Source organism: Neocloeon triangulifer, unplaced genomic scaffold (genome assembly GCF_031216515.1).
Source record: "Neocloeon triangulifer isolate White Clay Creek 2 clone unplaced genomic scaffold, ASM3121651v1 ptg000012l, whole genome shotgun sequence".
NCBI classification, from domain to species: Eukaryota; Metazoa; Arthropoda; class Insecta; order Ephemeroptera; family Baetidae; genus Neocloeon; species Neocloeon triangulifer.
In genome coordinates, this window is record NW_026775554.1 from 11,040,573 (window position 1) to 11,061,023 (window position 20,451).

The 20,451-nt window shown below is 41.0% G+C and overlaps 1 protein-coding gene across 4 annotated transcripts in view; it reads right to left on the minus strand.

The window, feature by feature from the left end:
- The window catches only part of LOC132197204 (disco-interacting protein 2), a 98,851-nt gene that overhangs the window by 52,692 nt on the left and 25,708 nt on the right, over positions 1-20,451 (minus strand). For 2 of the 4 annotated variants that reach the window (XM_059620331.1, XM_059620330.1), the window contains exon 1: positions 10,786-12,111. The exons of the other annotated variants lie outside the window; for them this stretch is intronic. In XM_059620331.1, coding sequence (XP_059476314.1) covers positions 10,786-12,016 — 1,231 coding nt within the window. In that variant the 5' untranslated portion in view covers positions 12,017-12,111. Of the gene's footprint in view, positions 1-10,785; positions 12,112-20,451 lie in introns of those variants that run through there. 4 annotated transcript variants of the gene reach the window in all.

Sequence of the window (20,451 nt, forward strand, 5' to 3'; positions counted from 1 at the left end):
TCACTCTATTGCAATAACCAACAGGCGTGGCTGGCCGTGCTCTTGGCCGCGGCAGATTTAATCAAATTAACGGAGGCAAATAATGCGCGCATTATAACAATGGCGCGTGATTGGCGCGAAAGCCAACGAGAGCGGATGATTAGACCGCGAGCAATCACTTAGCACTTCAAAGGCCTGGCTATTTTGGGGCAAACCACCGGGTGCAATTAGCAAATTGTTTCCAGCGGACTTTGCTTCGAGGACGATCATTATGAAATTTGTGCAGATTTCGCTACCAAAAAAAAAATCTTTCTGGCAGGGTACATTTTTTTTGTGGGAATTAAACTTTTCAAACGAATCTGCCACTTAAAAATGAATCATTGGAAAGCTTTTATGTCATATGGAATCGATTTCTGCCCAACACACCTTCGACCACTATATTTTTTAAATTATGTGATGAAAGAATTTCCCCTCTCATATTTGCAGAAGAAGCCTTTCTATTATTGACTCTTGCCTTTTTAGGCGGTTACTTAGGTTGAACAACTTTAAATCAGATAAAGGCTACTGAAATTTATTTAAAATTTTACAGTTCTCTGGCTATAAAGGTTCTAGAAATTTCTTTCTACGAAAAAAGGAATTTAATTTGTACTTTCAAAAACCCTCTAAGAGATTCAATTCTGTTTTTACTTTATTTGTTGATAAATGACACTTAAATTAAAAGTAAGTGCCCTTTTTCGTGAATCAAAATGCATGAAAATACAGTCACGTCTCGAGTTTCACTATTCCGCCGAGCTTTGCGTGTCAAAATGCCAATAAATCGTCTTCGTTAAACGCAGTCCTCGCACGGCCGTTAGTGCTTTTCTCCATTTTCGGCCTGTTTTCAGAATCGCATAATACATATACACTGTATAATTATACAGATCAGATTTATTACGTTGGGCCAGAAAAGGCAGCCGGCTGGCTGGCTGAGTTGCGAAACGCCGCTTCTTTCTCTATACATAATATCTAACGGCGGACTAGTTATTAAATAATTAGCCGCGAAACGGAGATAGGAACTCTGTCATTTCGTAATCGCTTCGAGCGGGCGTTTGTTTACTTCCTCTGAGCGGCGATTTCCATTTTTTTTTTCACTCCACCATATGAAGATGAGCCACTCTGTAATTCGATTGCGGTTTCCCAAAGCGGCCATAATATACTAATTAGAAAATAACACCGACAGATGGAAGTGTTCCATTATGAATACAGTCAGTTTTTAATCCAATTCTGCCGTCCCGTTACATTACACCGTGGGCCTGTTACATTTTTTTTTCTATGTCAAAATCTCCCATTTCATTTTCACGGTCGGGCAGTTTTATCAATTTAAATTTCTGACGAAATGTTTGGCTTGTCACGATGGAAATTCGAAGTCACTGTGTTTGTGCACGCATGCAGATTACTTCTATTATTCCTTAAAAAGCGGCATAGAAAAAGAAGAGTCACTCGAAGTTAATAAATTAAGACATTCTATCTCTATGAAACGAATGTTGAACGCAAGCTCCCTTTGGGTCACGATTTCACACTTGTCTCACTCGCTGCAGTTTTGAATAAACGCGGGGTGACATCAGCAGAAATTAACATTTCAATCCATGCAACAACCCGTCGTAATTTATTAAGCTTGACGCTCTAACACACCATCTCACCGTTCGGATCGAAAGCAAATTTCAATCGGAGCGCGGTGCTATAATAATAAGTCACCTCTGAACAATAAAAGAGAAGGACGAGAAAATAAATGCTCACACAGGTACATGCAGTGGCGCGCTTTTCATTTCATGTACTCGCCGTTTTGTTATTACAAGCGCCTCATTCTCGCAGCGCGCGCGTTCACTTTTTATTTCCTGGTCTCATAAAAAGGCCACCAAAGGTCGCGACGGACCGTTTTTTATAATCTGGATTGTGAATAAAGGCGCTTTCTTTGCTTTCCTTCGAGGCTATGGAAATCGAAAAGGATTCTCCACGCACAATAATAATGGCCGTGAGTGAACTCTATCAAGATTTGAGAAGGATGAACTTTCGGCCTCTCGCCTGCAAATGAGACATTTAACTCTTCTGGTTAGGTGAATTGGCTAAACGATCCGTTAAGCTTTCTTCTTTGGCGAGAAAAGCTTTAATTAGTGTTTTTAATAGATTGCTAAACGTCTCAGTAATTTGAACGAAGGAAATTTTTAATTTGATTATTGTTTCTATTATAATCAACCTCAGCTCACTTCAAATGAAAGAATAAATTAAATTTGAATTTTTTGGAAAAATACTAATTTATTATTTTCTAGTATTGCTTAAAAAAAATCATTTCACAATTCGACCAGCTGATACAAAGTCGCCATAATTTGCAAGTCAAATATTTGCGAAATTTGACTCGCCCCCGAATCTCAGCTTCCTCGTCCTTGTCTTTCACTCTTTCTCGGCGGCAGGAGCAATAATTGCATTTAAGTGTGATGCGTGGGCCCATCGCTGATCCATCCGTCCAATTGGCAAGTAGCCGTGAATGACGAGATAATCGTCCGGCCTTGCTGGCGCGTGCACTGTACTGCTGCACCGGCGGCTTCAAAACAAAGCCGAAAAATCTGCAGGCGGTGCGGCCTTTGCGGAAAAAAATAAAACTGGAGCGTGGGCGCCGCTGCCCGCGCGCGAATTCGCGACGAAGGGCATCTCCTGAGCGCGAAAGAAGAGGGAGGCGGACGGATGCGCGCTCGGCGATTACGCCCGAGAAGAGAAATAAAGAAAGTGAAACTCCGCTGCTGCCCTGGTTCGTGGGAGAATAAGATATAAAAAAGCGGCGAGCAATCTAGCATAATAAAGAATATAAAGCGCATGCACAGCCGATTGTCGTAAAAACGATCGAGTTGCACCAGCGGAAAGGATGCGCAAGCGATTGGCGCAGATTGAGACCGATTTCACTCTTGACAGCCGAATTTAATGCTCTTGATGTGCACATGCACGGAAACAAATAAAAAAGCGTCTCAAAGGTATTCAAACAACGTGACAGGCTGAGATCGTTTATCGAGTAACGCGGTTGCTGCGAGTTTGAAAGTCAAATGGAGAGCTCATGGCAAGTGGAACAGATCACAACAAACAAAATCAAGCAGTGCTTCACTATTGAAAAAATATTTTACTATCGAGTGAGAAAATGATATAAGATCTAACAGTCATAACTCATAAGCAAAAATCATAATATAGTTTCCTACAATGAAATTTAAACCAGCCGAACCTTTAGAATTTAAAGATTCTTACATAATACATTTTGTGGAATAATTTAAATTTTTTCTTTTATTATATTAAAATCAATTTCTCAGTTAAGAAAAATTGTTAATTTTTAAGTTTTATGACAGTGTTTTCTTTTTTTATATACTTTTTTCAGCTACTTTCAAGAGCTGTTTTAGTCGCAGCTATAAGCGCTGAATAATGCGATATTCATTCAATTTTAGATTCCTTTGCTCTCTTTTCGATGGAGAAACATTGCAATGCTCTCTCTGTTGTGCTTTGTTGTGAATGCATTGTTATGTTCACTCACTCGAATTCAGAGCAGGTAACTTGATATGCCCGCGTTGCGCAAAAAACCGCCGGCCACACAGACCTCTTTGTTCGAAATTTATTACAATCAATTTTTGTTCCACACTATTTCACGTTTGTTTTATTAATGCAACGCTGTGCGGTTTGGACGGCAGCAAAATATTATGCCTTGGCCGGCGAAAACCAATAAAACGGTAACTAATCAGCAAATTATATATAGGTCCGAGCCCAGCGGCGGTTTTTCAATATGAGGTAATAAACAAAGGCAAAATAATTCGATGGAATAAATATAAAAGAAAGAAAACCGACGCCGGCGGTCTTGGTGATAAAGTTCCAAATTAACGAGCGATTGCGATCTGCCGAGTTTGGATTTTTCGAAAATAACAAACTTTCATTTTTTACTGGTCGAGAAGTGGGAGAATAATGAGCTGCAGATCGTTCTTGTAACAATGAAGCCCATCCAGCAAACCCGCCCGAAGCATTTACTCGCTTTGTGCGCAACACGTGCGGTCGAGCGAGAATAAAAAATAAATTCGGCGGTCCGTCAATCGGTTTTCACTCGGGCAAATATCTAAATGGTGTAGCAAAATGGATAGACGCATTGTGTGCGAGAATCGCTGGTAGCAGAGAAAGGGATCGCGCTTGCAGGACCACACGTGCTAATTCGCGGCTACCACTTTCGCCGGTGCAATTGATTAGAGCAACGCTCATTATGCTGGCTGATAATGGCCACGGTCACGAATCGTCTTCCAAATAAAACCGGCACGAACATTGAATATTTATCCAGCCACTGTTTACCTTTTATCGCGGTTTTATTTTTCAGCTGGGAAATCTGAAGTCAAAGAGAGGAAGTGAAAATGCTTTGTGTTTTATCGCGCACGAGCGAGCCGCAGCTTTTTAAGTTTTATCGGCCGCGGTGGGACATTCAGGTAGCGGGAAATAACTGCACTTGAATAAACGAGTGATCCACTAACCTTTCATGATTAATTAATACATCCTGGGAAATGTAAATTGTTTGCCGTCATGGAATTAAACTTATACATTAAACGCCGAGCTCTGATGAATTAACTCTTAAGAAGGAAATAATTATTATATTGCATTCGGAGTGTTCCGTAATTATTTTGAATTCCAACCAGCAGCTGTTGAGCTTGTCACAACGGTGAACTTGTTTGGTTTACAAAAAAACTGGCCCTCAATTTATTTTTATGGTTATATTCGTTATATTAACCTAATTTATATAAAAAATCACATTGAGTCCGTTACAATCTTCAATTTGTAAAGAAAAAATTAATTATCTCAAGAATTTGTGGTTGAGATGAAAGTTTTGAGTTATAATATAATTATTTTACTTATATTCCAATTTGATATTTCAGTCCCTCTTACTTTTAAAAATTGCCAGGAATTTGAGTTATGTATTTTTAAATAAATCTATCTTGATATATTTCAGTAAAAGATAATGCGAAAAAGTATTTTTTTTTTGCAAGAAGCAAAATTGCAACAACAAAAAATGTGGCTATAATTCAGTCGTAATTTCATTTAGACAATTAATTTGTTAGTCAATAACACTTTTTAGCTTTTGTTATGATTTGATTCTGGTTTTTTAGGCAACTAAACTCACACTTTCTATACACAGAATTTACTATAGAAAGACCCAAACAAACGTTTCACGAAAAAAATGACCAACTTCCACCGTGTCTAATTTTGAACAAAAAGAAACAAATTGAAAGCCAATGAGGCGCGTCGGTCGCAAAACAATAATGATATGAATCGCAGTTTCCGCGTTGCTTCACTCTGGTCGGCCTGAATGAAGAAATTAGACAAAAATCCGCCATGGGAATCATGAGCTTTTGTGCCACCGAGATCAGAATTTTTTGCGCCGAGATGCTGCTGGGAGAGTATGCGGTAATTGCAACTTTGTTCTCGCGCTCTCTCGGAAACTTGCGCAATTGCAGCATCCCAAGAGGCGCTTACTTTCATTAGCTTAAAATGTTGGCAAACGCATGCTAATGAAATTAATTGGGTGCGCTCTAGATCATCATGGGAACTTTTCTGAATGCGAAGCACGAAAATTTCACTCACCAGCGGACCGACATAGAATTGCGAATATGGACGTCTCAGCCACTTACCTAGAACAGAAAAAGATTTTGCTTCGTTAGTATATTATTTGCTGGGGGAAGAAGAAAAAATACACGAGGGAGAATAATGCTTTCGATGCAAAAGTTGGTATCGCCGGCGAAAATCTCTTTATGTATTGTGTTCGGTTCGTTTGGCGCGGAAAATGATACGGCGGCAACCCAATAAAAAGTTTGTTGTATGAAGGACCAGGAAACTGCTGAAACCTGAATCGCGAGACTTTTTTGTACTGATTGACGCGATCAATCACACAAAACATCGGTGGGAGCCCTTGCAGGTATAAGGAGAGGGAAAAGCGGCGAGACCTTCGTCAGATAAATATTTATTTATTGGCGATTATTACGGCTTTGTTTTCAAATGGGCATAAGAACCCTGCTCTCGCTCAATCTCGAGAGAGTCGATAATGGCTTAATGTTCGGCTGGCAAACAAAAACAAAAGAGCAGAGATGAGCTAGAGATCGATCAGCCTCAAGTTCGACGCACGATGTTTTCCGAAAGGCCTCTCCTGATACGGTTTATGACATAATGGGCTCGTCCGGTTTTGGCAATTTACATCAGCTATTATTGCTCCTCAGAAGAGTCAGTTATAATGAGCAAGCAGTTCTGTTCGCTGCGCAAAGTAACAAGTTTTGGGAATAGTTTAGAAAAAATCACGACGGAATTTATACATGATGTTTATTTTTCGGGGATTTAAAAATGTAATCGGTAATAATGGGCAATTTAAAACAAAATAATAAAAGAAAAAACCAAATCTTACCACTAAAAATGTTGATATTTGAAAAAAAATTAATAAATAATTATTCCTAGTCGTGGTGTCGTTTTGTCCTGGTTTTGTCCATTAAAAAATTCAATATTTTAATGTAAAAAATGTATTTGTAACAATGTATGTGGACAAATAAACAACAATAGTAAAATAATATTTCCAAGCATGTTAAGCTAAAAAAATTTACCCACACTTGCCTCAATCTCTATGATAATTTAAAAATATATTATAGATAATTTTAAAATAAATTATTTAACAATTAATTAGAGTACTTAAGTAAAGTAGAATAGAAAGAGAAAATTAACATTGGCTACACCCAAAGATGTCATAAATATTTTATCCACATAACAAAGTTAACGTGGGTTTTTGATTAATTGAATTATGAAATTGAAAATTACAAGAAGTTTCACAAATAAATCCAAAACAATATGCAAATTGCGTTCGACAGTTTTTATCGCATTTCTAGAACTCTCGTTTAATTCATTAATTAGCAACTCCTTCTCATGACGATCATAAAATTTTTCTTGCTGAACGATCCGTCAGCGAATCATCATTTAATAAGACGTACTCCTGCCTGTCACAGCAATCAAGGAAAAGAAACTTGTCGTCATTAGTGACAGAGCTCCGTGTTCTCTGTCTCTTAATGAGTAATTAAGATAAAATGCAAATCGCGAATAGAGTCACGTGGAAGCGCGCATTATACAAGTAAATAGAAAATAAACTAGTTGATTATCGCCGGAGCATTCAAAAGCGTCGGCGGGATCATAAGGAACTGCAAAAGGGCAGAGCACATAACAATCCATGGTCAACGGTGCTTCCGTTCGAATTGGCCAAATAAAGGCTGGCGAGAGCGCGTCTGCACGGCAACAAGGATAACCGCTCTTGTTTTCTTTTATTCCCATCGACAATGCTTCACTAATCAGACCGCTTTTTTTCATTTGACTTTATTCATTACAATGAACAAAAATAACACACCGACGTGTTTTACTGCACCAGGAAATACTTCAGTTGTTATAGGAATAAAGCTAGACAAAAATCAAATAATTTTTATCCCACGAGATTTATTTACGTGCATCCCGAGAAGTGCAATTTGTGCTGTAAATCTCAATGCACCTCCAACTTGTATACCTTAATAGTAAATTATCAGTCAGCCTCTTGAAATTTATTGCGTGGCAGCTGAAAAAAGCCCGACCTTTATGAGCGCGGCCTTCCATTCCGCGATCATTACGCCCACGCTCGCGCCGCCCGAGAAAAGAAAGAGCGTTAAAACACTAATCGGGGTGAAACGCCGCAAATCATCGCTCGGACAGCCTTGGTGCCCAACAGTTTGATTTGCTCCGACTAACTCTCGCGTTTAATTTAATTGCCCTTACGCGAGAAAAGAGCCATTTCATGCAGCATATGGCGATGATGCAACGTACATAACTGAACTCGTCTTTTGTCAGCGAGAGGATGTGTTTTGTTGCTGCTGGGATTATTTTCTCGTTCGCTAACTGTTCAGCTAAAAATCTATTCCTCTCGTCGCCTTTTTTTCATTTGCTCTTTACTCAGAGTAAAAAAAGAGAAAACTCAATTACGTCAGGTGATGTGTGGCGATTTATGTGCGCGAGGCAATTTTCGCGCGTGTCGAGCTTGCGCTTAACCTTAAAAAGTAAAAACAAATGTGGATGTAATTACACGAGTGCGCGCAAGTTCACGCCGGTTCACTTTTTTATGTAAGAAATGAAGGTGCCAGGTAAAAAACTTATCTCGACCTTACGTGTTGGGAGAGAAGAAAAAGAGGCAAGATATAGAGACGTGAGTCACGATTCGCGGTCAAAATTGCGGCAAACGGATGCGGATTTTCTAGAATCCAAAACTCCCATAATTGTTGGTGGTGAATTTAAGAACGGGTGAAATAATATTTTCTTCAAAATATGAAAATATTTCTATAAATTTTGAATAGGAGAAAAATTAGTTTGATAATAAAAGTTCAAGCACGTTGGTGGTGAATTTAAGAATGGGTACAACAATAGTACAACAATATTTTCTTCAAATATGAAAACATTTTTATAAATATTGAATAAAAGAAAATTCAATTTAATAAATTTTTTAAATAAAAGTTTAATCATTTATTAAGAACAAAAAGAATTTACCAAAAATATATAAATTAATAATAATTGGCTAACTTATTTAATATTATAAATTTACTCAATATTTCCCTAACTTAATATTACATTTTTTGGAGGAAAAGTTTCGGTATTCCCTTGAATTATAATATATTAATTTATTTTCACTCATTCCACCTGTCCTTCTTCTTGGCATGCAAACTTATTCGCACAAGGCATGTTAGGTAACTTTATTAGTCATTCGAAAAGTCATCACGCTCATAGACCGTCTGATTGGGTCGGGCCGCGTTTTGCATATTAAAAAGTCGCCAGGATTGATATCGAAAGGAACAAAATGCCGTCACGGTCTCGAGTACAAAGGAGTGTCCGCGTGCATCGTAATCGGTTCGGGTTCGAAGGGGGCATTGAAATGGATTTCGGATGCGTTTATATACTATCACCGGCGGGGGAGTTCCAAGAAGCAATTTCAAAGGAGAATTATTTTAATATATGTTAATAGCAACCCTCCACCCTTGGGCCCTGGTAATACGCGCAGACACGGTGATTTATGGTCGGCGGGGCAGTTTAATTTCATGCTTCGGGGAGGTTTGTTCGTTTTGTGCATCATAATCACGATAATGGGCCTCGGCAATCGACATTGTTTTGTTATTAATTTATGGCCGCGTCAACGCACACTCGAAAATCCCACGCAGCCGAATAAATAAATAAATAAAAGTTAGTTGGAATCGATTGGTGCGAAAATGATGAATGCTCGACGGACAAAAGAAGTTTCGGGCGCATTGACACCGCATGCGTTCGCGAGATATAACCAAATAATAATTCTCGCGCTGCGGCTGCGAATGGGATTTGTATTATTTTTCACGGCCAGTTACATGGTTTACCAAGAAACGTGATGCAGCAACCGAATCATTCCATCCATAACGCGGCGGTAACCGGTGTGCGCGCACTATTATTTCAATTTACTCTTTTTAAAAAACCGCTCGGCGTGTTGTCGCAGGCAGCATTTGAATATAATAATCGACTCGCCGGTTAGCATGATTACATTTTAATTGCAGTGAGCTTGGCGAACGCGCGGCTCAGGGTCACTCACCCTGGCTTCGGCGACGGACCAACCAATGGCTCAATCGATACCGCTGCCGGCTGATTTGGAGTTCCTTCTGATTATTATGCAGATAACTCAACCGGTCGACAGCCCGTCAACAAACGTTAGCCATTTTCATGATGATCAACGCAAAATTATTGACGCCTCAACTTTGGAATTATCATCAATGTAAAAATCTCAGAGCCAATAACGAGAAACCAGTTCCAGTGGACTGTAAATAAAATTAGCTTTGTATAATGAAATTTTAAAAATAAAGTTTCAGATGGTGAAAAATTATTTTTTAAAACAAATAGTCTGCTACACTTTTAAGGAATTAAAAAGTATTAATTCACAATCTTTTATAATAACATTATTTAATTAAAATTGTTAGATCTCTATTATGGATCGAGATTAATTATACTAAATAACTTAAATAAAAGCAGCAATGCCCCTTGATAATAGTTAATATTAAAATATTATGGATAATTTTTAAAATAATATTTAAAATACCTTTTATAGAGAAATGTTAAAAGAGTAACAATATTATATAATAAAACTTTATTGTTCATATTGTTATTTAGGGTTATGTAGGCTACTTATTTGTTTTCTTACTAAATTTTATTTATTATTTGATATTTTAATGTTGATAATTTAAAAAATTATATTATAATAAATAATAATTATATGTAAATTCTTTTAAAATATGGTTCTTACCATTTTTAAGGTAATTATTGGTTTTTTTTAATACCTAAAACATTATCATTAATTTACAAATTTAGCAGAAACGTTTAGATTTGAATATTCACCGGGTCTGTTTCCAAAGTGGTTTTTTAATTTAGAGCGTATAACAGTAGAAAATGAAGACAGCTCCAACTACGAAGCGACTTTTGTGCTACTTAAAATTGAATTAAGAGAGTTGCAATTTACAAATCGTTTTCTGCCAGTGCAAGAATTCATCACCCCGCCTTTAAGACGGGAAAGATAAAAAATTGACAGGCCGGCTTTCAACGTGTGTTTAGTGACCCTTGGGGCCACTAATTGAAGAGCGCTCATAGCTCATCGGCAATTTGCCGCCGAGGTGCAAAAACGACCGAGCGGGCGTGTTTCATTCTTTCAATGAGCCTCGCAATTTCGTCCGGATGACGCAATACTCGTTTTTAGCAAAGGGCACTCACTTTTCTTTGTACTTTTCCTCCTCCGCAGCGTTGAGGGTGCCCTGCGTGCTACGTGCGGGCGCGCTACGTACTTGAGACGCACGGCCGACTTCTTCCTGCGCACCACCGGCCGACGTCTGGGCACCGGCGACACTCCCAGCGGCACGTAACACCGGTTCTCCTCCTCTTCATCTGAAGATTCACCACCGAGTCGTTCGTAGGTCGTGTCATCGTCCTCGGCTTGCTGAGCGTCCTTGCGGGCCTCGTTGCCCGCGTACGTCGCACTGTCCGGGTGTCTGATCTCAGACACAGCGTACCGCCGGCCACTTTGCTGCCGACGCTTCTCCGGAGGCACAAAGAACATGGGGTCCATCTTCAAAGACTTGAGAGAACGAGGACGTAGCACTTGGTAAAGGTCCAGGGTGTTGGTTGAGGCGGCCGAGGCGGCCAGACGCTTGCCGGCCGCCCGACCGCGACTCCGTTTGGCCTCCTGCGACTTTCTGGCCTCGCTGGTTCGTTTGAAGTAGCCATCCCTGCTGACGCTGAGACGGGGCTTAGGAGGCTTCCGTCTGAAGAATCCCTTGGTTGGATTCAATCTGGGGATGGAAAAGGAAAAGCCAGAGTCCTTTGACTCAGAGGATACCGTTTTCGTGGAGCCGGTGGGCAGCGGGGGTGGTTCCTCCCGCCGCACGCACTTCAACCCGCTCTCCAAAGAGCGGTGCGCTCGACGTTCAACCCCCGAGCAGCCGGGCATATCGAGCCTCCTGGCTGAGACGGGGGGTAGTTCAAGACTTCGGGGCGTTCTGGATACCGGGGGAGGAGGGTCGATCCAGATGGGTGCGAGACTGGCGTCCTTGGGGGTGAGGGGAAGGTCCGAGTCCAGAGAGGTCGCCGGGGAGGGTCGGGCGCTCACGTGGATGCGGTGGCGGTGCGCCGTGACTCGGGGTGAGTGTTCCAACGGGGTGATCTGGACACTCTGCACGTTTTGCGTTTTGGCCGGCGACTTTTTTTCGTCCGACTTGAGCAGCCACTGGCCGTAGTCGATGACCAGCTCGTCGTCCGGCGGCAGCGGCGCTTTGCAGACGGAGGCGCTGCTGCCGCTGGTGGACGCCTTGGGCTGGATTTTGGCATGTCCGCGCTCCAGGTAGTGTCTTTTGATGGAAATTCGGCGGAAGGAGTCGCTGCGTTTGAACGGCGCTTCGCTCTTTTTCTTGCGCCCGCCGCCCATGAAGCGGCGGATTTTGTCAAACATTTCCGAAGGAAAAAACAAGCACTTCTCTCACAGCACTGTCACTGGCATCGTGGTGGGGCACTCACGGAGCTGCGTTCAGGTCTCCGGCACGGCAGTAACTGAGGGAGAAAGTGAGAGAACCTGGCTGGCAGGCAGGAGAGGAGCAGCCAGCGCCACCACTACTACTGCACGGCCGCACCTCCAGCATCCTCGGCGCAAAAAAGGTTGCCTCGTTCGTTTGGGTGACCAAAGGAATTTTCGCAGCCGCACGACATGCAAAGCTGCTCGGTGCTTGGCTCTAGGGGGCTGCCGACGTATAATATTTCTCCCGGGATAATTAAATTTTCGGGCTTGTCGCACCTGCGGCTACAATTTCACCTCAATGGAATCAAAAAATGTTACTTTATAATTGCGATCGTAAAACAAAAGAGACTTTATGGCCGGCCGTAAAGTTTGGGATTAAAATTTGTAAATTATAACCGTCACACAAAAAATATAATAAAATAAAAGGAAACGGTTTTGTCTGATTAAAATAAAATCAGATATTTTTATTTTATATAAAAACAAATAATTAAATGAACCGAGCAAGGGAAGTTTTTTATTTATAAATGTATTAAATGTTGCTTGGCGATTTTCTTGGGTGCCATCGCGTCGTGTTTTACTCCGAGGGGCCGTGAGCGGCGGCAGAGTTGCCATAACCGCTGCTACCATGGACCCCGCAGGCATGCCTCACAAGGTCACCACCGGCTGGCCAAGCCTCGCCGCACCAAGCCAACGAGCAAGCCGCTTCTTGAGGGAAGCTCCATGTGTAAAAATCCGAGAGGAAATTCCAATCGGACAGGATTTTTACACCGTCGTGACCACTAACGACGGACGACTTATCATGCAAATAAATTTCAAATGAAAAGAAAAATCGGCTGGAGGAAGGAAAAATAAAATTTTATTTTCATCTCGGCGGATTCTTTGTTTGACTTTGGGCGGCCGAGTGCAAATATAAGAGGCTGCCTTTTTAATCGGGCGGCGAAAATGGAGCAAAAGCAAACGCTGGTCTATTTGCAGAGCTTTTGGTGTTGTTTCAAGTTCAATGGCAACGGGCGGGCGAGAGCGAAGATGCCGCCGCGCGCGCTGCGGGATCAAAGCACTCTCGCACAGCATCTCTCTCGCTCTCTCGGGTTGGTTATCCTCCTCGGCGAGACGATAAAATGAAAAGCAGAGGCTGCAGCAAACGCTCTCGGGCTCTCTGCCGATAAATTGAGAGGTATAGAGGAGAGGTTCAATAAAACCTGAACGCCGAAACCACACACAAGCGCGGTAGCTTCTTTGCTGGTTTTCAATTAGCAATTAAATTCGCGTAATTTAATTAATTTTTCGCACGGCGGTAGGAGAGGAAATTTTGTTCGGATCCGTTTCGGTTCAAACTTGGTCTATTCTGGATGATGATGTAACGAGTTGAATGATGGTGCTCGCACGAAACCCTACACCTGCATCGGCAGCCCGCGTGTAATTTGACTTGCGATGGTTGCCGTGATTACCACAAGCAGTCATGTTGATTAGGGTAGCAAGGGCGCAGCGGATTACAAAAACTTGTATTATTATTATTTTAATGCCACGAGGACTCTGCGTCTAGGGTAAGGGTTAAATACCTGAGTGATGGATTCCAATAAAAAATAAACTATGGGCGCATATTTATTTTTATATTTTCAAAGCAAATATATCGGATATTTTACTTTAAAACCATAAGATTGCCTGTCATTTTTTTACCATTTTAAATTTAAAACTCATCAAGTTATTGTTTATATTTTCTTTTAATTTTTTTTTATTTAAAATTTGGATAATCCATGTTTTATTCATCAATTAATTATACATACATTCATATAAATTTTGAGAAAACAGGTAAATGTGTATGTGAAAGCGACTTAAATAAACTTTTGGATATTAAAAATGTCGCTTTTTATGTCCCAACGAAAATCACAAGAGAGCCGAATACAAAAAAGACCCTGCGACGGCCTTTCCCACAGAGTCACGCACACAGCAAAACAATTTCTTCTTCTTCGCTCGGAATAATTTTTCTATACGCGCACCGTTTCACCTTTCTAAAAAGTCGTGCTTTTGTCTTTTCTGCTGGGCTGGCGCGGGCGAAAGAAACGCGCAATAAATTATCAGCGACGTGCTCGTCCGATATAAAATAGTACAATGAGAAAGCGAGTGGCACGAGTGATCTGTCACTTCTTCTTTCTGGCCCGCTGATTAGTTTGTCACCTAAACTAACTAAATAGATCAGCGAAGTTAATCGATCAGTTCTGCCTGCGCGTCTCTCTCCGTGGCCTTGTTTCGTCTTCAGCGTTTTTTATCCTCGTAGCAGCTGATTGTTTTTCTGCTTGACGAGTGATTTCAACGCTGGGTGTTGTCCGTGCGGAATCGGCCCATTCAACCAGTTGATTGCGATCGGCTCAAGGACTCTAGTTTTCCAAAGACCACATCTCGTGGGCAAAAAAAAAAGATATTAACGAAGGCCTATTTTTTCTTAAAGAGGCCGAGCCGCCGAAAAGTTGCTGATTGACTGCCAAAATGAATAATAATCAAGATTGTCAGCAGATTTATTCATAAAGAATCAAGGCAAAATTTGAATTTCAAAACCTTTTCACAGTAGGAAGGTGAGTTTGTTTTCAACTCGAAAGTAGAACTTTGGTGCGAATAAATTTATATATGCATTGCGAATAATGGCAGATAACTCTAGCACGCGAGAGAGGAGACAAGTTTTCTCATTATTGTTTAATAAAGTACTTAATTGTAAGTACGACCTGCTGAGCCTAATTGCGAATCAGGATAACCCACAGACGCCGCGGGTAAAAGTAGATCTGCTACTAACTAAGCAAGTTCATCTCACAGAGCGGTAAAAAGGCGGCGAAATTACTTTCTTTCTTTTTTTCTTTTGCAATTATATCTCTGCGCCATTAAACCACACCAACTTGTCTGAAGAGCAATCAGCCACTTCTTGATATGCCGCTCGTTAGAAGATGAGGATTGGAAAGACAAGCGTAATTTGAAATAAGCACCTTTTTTATAAATTGCAAAGTACATAAAAACCAAAAAGAAAATTTTCATAAAAATCTTAATGATTGTGAAATAAATTAAATTAATTTCCATCAAGATAATTTGTATGCTCCATAAGAAAGAAAATTTTCACGCGCTTGGAGGCGACAAAGCGTTGAGCAAAGTGCAAAAGTGAAAGCATGAGAATTAGCCTGGCAGATCCAAATCGGCGGGCGGGCGGGCGAATATCTCACGCTCATCCGGATGAATGGGATCAAAAAATCAAAAGCGTCCTTGTCCCATTAGCGAGTGGTTGCGTGATTGGAGCCGGCTGATTATCAAACGCCGCATCACGAAAATGAACGAGCAAGGGCAACAGCACCGTTTTCATACATGTCTACTGACTGTTGACCCCTGGGCTTCCACGCGGTGTTTTATTATGTGAGCGGTGCGGTGGTGACCGCTGAGTCGTGCAGAATTATCAACCACGACATTCATGCAACGCTGACTGAGGTCACTCTCGGCATATACAGGATCCACCGCGGTGCATAATAGACAATTACCATGAATGCGCAGGAAAAATTCGATGGTCGCGTTTGGAGCATCCGGCTTGGCCCCGAATGTAAAATATTTGCATTTGGTTTTAATCAAAATTAAAATAATAATAATCTATTAGCTATATTGGGTTTTTAATAAAATAAAAGGTTCATTTGAAGATCCATAAATTTTAATTATTTTGCTTTCAGAAATAGCTGAAAGCTAAAAAAGATTCACAACTTGAAATCTGAGAAATTAGGATTTATTGTCTCTGGCTATATATTGACTCTTTTCTCTTTCCAAAGCTGAAAGCTCCCAAATTATAAGAAAAAAATAAGACGTCTCTATTTCCTAAAATTGCTAGCTTACGTCATTTTACAATCTCAATTTGAAGAAGCTTTTAACCGGCCCTACTCTAACAAATTGGCGCTGAAATCAGATCCTGAGAGCATCAAAAGATCCTCCCAATTACGTCCGTCAATAATAATGGTGATTGTCAGCAGCAATGAGCTCAGCCTCGCTCGATAATTCTTTTGAAAAAACGAAATTCAATCGGCAGGTGCGTTACTGACTGACATTGCCTTGGCGAGTGATTTTTCCGCGCCACGGAGCACCAACGAGCAAACACAAATTCGTGGGAATGCACACGTTTTTCCCGCAACGACCACCGCATGCATGTGCACAAATGATGGCAAAAAATCAACAGCAAACTGGTGCGCTCTCCTTCTTTCTTGTTTGAATAATCGTAGCGCGCACTAAAAGTATTAAAACGGTACCCTGATTACGGCCAGCAGCGACGCCAAGGACTGTAATTATTTCCAAATGATAACGCTGTGTGGTGCCACCAGGAAACGCATCGACCGACCGACAACTGCTCTTTAACTGCTTTTATTATGGAAGGTGCATTTTCTTATAGAGTAGCTCTTAGTCCACACAAGACGATTTTAAGCTGGAAAATAAATAAAAGTAATTCGGTTATACTGAAGAACGGCTGCTGGCGAAGAAATTTGTTTTAGTTCTAGTCATTGTTGTGCGTTTTGACCTGAAAAGCGTGCGACTGTGTGGGAGTGTGCTGCGGTCTTACTTTTATCAGCCGTGCTTTCTCTAACTTACACGGTGGCGATAAAATGGGAAGAAATCTGGAGAAATGACAACCGGCTAAAACACTTCTTTTTTCACTTGTTTGTCCCAAATTCGCAGCGGCTGTAAAATGCAAAACTGTTGCGGATGTGAAATTTTTGTTCCCTTCGGCTCGTCTGCTGGGAGCAAAGTTTCTACTCGCTAATTTAATGTGATAAATCTGTTTTACAAATTAATTAATTAATTAGTCTTAATTTATTTTTCTTCTAAAAGTTACAAATATTCCATTCCTTTGACCGAATATGTATATTTTTCATTTTTAGAGAATTGTGTGAATTTGAGCCAGCACGGAGTGATAAACCTTTAACCCTGACCTTCTGATCGTTTATTATTTTCTTATTTTTAACGGACTTAATCAAACGACTTTAGGAATATAAAAAAGAGCACCCTTCTTTCTTTTACGAGACAAATAAAGTGGCAACGTCCAGCGCAGTCTTAATAAGAGATGCCAGCGAGATGTTTTACGAGAGGCAGCGCTAACGTAAAACAAAAATTATTGTCCCTGCAGATGAAGTCAGGGAGAGAAAAAGGCAGAGGTCTTATATTCACTGCTTGCTTGCATGTTCATGCGTTGGTTGCTTTTTCCGCCGAGATATTAAAATAAGTCTGGTCTCTCTTTCTCGCTCGCTCGCGACCGGCCAAGTCCGCTTTTGGTGTCCGCCCAAGCTGGCCAAATATAGTCGCGACGAGGTGGGTGTTTCGCCATTGTACAATAAAATGGTCACCGGGGCATTTTATTTGGAGCATTGTTCTGGAGCAGCAATTTAAATTGCGCACCAGCACTTTGTCCGCGCGCGACGATTAATATAAAAAGGCGTCGCCTGGCGCCACTCTGCATAGAATCGAAAGCGATTCGTTTTCGTGTCTGACACGCGTGTCGATCTGCATTTTTACGAGCGCCGATCCGATTAGACTTTTTTCTTTCCGTCCTAACGATGAATTAACAGATGTCACGCGACCTTGAAACGGGCATCAGAACCACAATTCGCCGCCCACTCGCGAGAAGGGCCACTTTCGTCCGATTTATTTACTTGTGCACGCCGTTCTGTTGATTATTTCGTCTTCGGCCGGCTGAGTGCGAATTCAGGGCGCGGATGAGTCAATTTTGAGGGCTGGAGGCGAGAAATTTGATGCTGCTTGGGCGGATTCATTTTACAGGCTACGCTTGATCAAGCAAATTTGAAACAAAACGTATCAATTGCATAACGTGGTTTTGGTTGTGAGATACTTTTCTAAATAGAATCATTTTCAAATGACAAAATACAAAATTTTGCTTCACATTTGATCTTATTACGAATAAGCTTTTACTAAAAAAACGGTCCGATTAATTTAAATAATAATTTTTCTTTTTACATTAGTATTTAGCATTTTTTGTAGATGTTAGTTCCAAGGAAACAAAGTAAGAAAAATTGAAGTCAGTGGGAGAGCTAAATTTTTTAAATTTATCATTGTTTCTTATTTTCTAAAATGATTTTTTTTCCAGAAATTGGCCCGCCCAAAATTGATAATAATTTCACAAAGCTACATTCATAACAGCCCAACCAAGATGGAAAAATAAAATCAATGGTCAGTCGACATAAAAAATTTGCATTGATCTAATGAAAAAAAGTTCAGAAAATTTGATTTCATTGTAGATATTGCAAGCTCTTCTTTAAAATTGTTGAAAATAAACACAAAATTATCTCAAATTAAATTATTAAAAAAATGGGCATGTTAAAAAAAACTTAATCGTAGCTTTTTATTTTTAAATCAAATAAATTTTTTCAGTAGGAAAAAAATATTTGTTATTTTTAGCTCTGATCTCTTCATTATTTCGACTTGATTTGATTCTTTGCCTAAGGGTGTGACCTTGACGTATTCTATTTGCAGGTGCCGCACTGACTGAGGTGCTCAAGAGTGAACTTCAAAATTGGTCCTCGGCGGCCGTTCCTCTCTCAGTGCGGCTAACGAGCCGTTTCATTGGTGTGCGGGAGGAATCCGCAGAGCGAACCGAGCATTCATTTGTGATCACGGACTGGTCGTGAATGACCCCGGCAACACGTCCTCTCTGACACGAAGACGAGAAAAGGCTGCGGAGAGAAAGAAAAAGCAACTCGTTTTCCTTTCGAGCGCTGCTGGGGCGGCGACCAGCAAGAGATAGAAAGAAAGAAAGAAAGAGATGCAACACACACAAAGTCACTGACCCTTTTTGTCATAATGGTGTTGTCCTCCGTGCCGAGGCCATTAATTACCTAAGGACGCTCAGCGGGAAAGCATTATACATTTTTCACCGGCACTCTTTATCATAAATTCCTGGCTTTATTGGTCGCCGCTTTGAATTATTATCACCGAGTGAGTTTGACGGAGAAAAATAAGTACGCGGCTTGTGCGAGTGCAGCGCCACTTTGAAAAGCTGCATGCGGTCTGATCGTATCGGAAAGACAAAAGGAAAATATTGAGAAAAAAATACTTTCTTTGTCATAAAAAATACCCTGATAAATTAAGTATCAGAAACTAATGAACCAAATGTTTGGGAATTGGCAGTGCAGTGACCCAATTGACGAGGTCATTCGGCAAGCTCAGGGTGGTGTTTGAGCCGCCGTCCGGAATGACGCCCCGGTTGGCTCCACGAAGCCGTTCCTAGACACCAAACGGCCCCGAGGGGCGCCTGAAAGGTCGAAAGCGTCGTGTCAGTGAACCCGAAGGGAAAAATAGGGTGGCTCGGAAGTCCACCGGACAAAGGCCCAAATGGGGTTTAAAAATTTGCTAATAAAACTCACGTTTTACTTTGTGTCCACGACACTCGTTCGGATCCGATTTCGGCACTCGGCCGATCGTTTTGGCGAACGCACACCGCAACGGCAAGTGCGTCGCCCTTGATTGGTTTTGGGCCACTGACTCCGACCGCTTTCTGCGGAAAGCACCGCGGTGCCTCCCACCTTCCGGCACCCGTCACGTGCAAGGTGCAAAGTGCACTTGCAGGCGAGCACACTCACTTTCACTCTCGCAGCTCCCTCGCCGCCTCTGGTCTTGTCCGGCGACGTACAATTTTATTTTAAAGGGTGAAGGAAAGGAAAGTGAAATTAAAAAAAATGTATAAAAAAAGAAATAGATTTTGCAAAAAAATAAAAAAATGTGTGTGTAATAAATTCTGCAATATCCTAACTGCCAATTAATCGTTATACCTCCCCCCGTCACAAAATTAATTTTCACGAAGTGGAAATTAATTCATGAGCGCAGTTTTCTTCAAATCCTTGCAATCAAAATCTCCAATTATTTTTCGTTGATCATCTGCCAGAGTGAACATATTAGGAGCCTTCTGCTCAACAATTGTATACGGGCCAACAAATGATGGGACTAATTTAGCTGAGAACCCTGCTCCTTTATTGGACAAAACAAAATTTCTTTTCATGACAGAATCGCCTACTCGCAAATCACCCGGCCGTCGGCGCAGATTATAATGACGTGCGTTCTTCTCCCCGGACGCCCTCATATTTTCACGAACGGTTTCAAATATTTTTTGTAGTTTCGGAAATCGTTTGGCATACTCGGAGATCGGATCGCGCACCGCCTGATCGCGCTCAGCTTCCGGCGCTGGTTGATTATACAATGAAAGTTGACGACCAAAAGTTAGAAAAAAAGGTGAAAATTTTGTCGTCTCATGCACACTTGAATTAATAGCAAAGGCCACCTGCGGCAAAAATTTATCCCAATCTTTGTGATTATCGGAAACGTGGCAGCGTATAACTGTTTCAAACACTCTATTA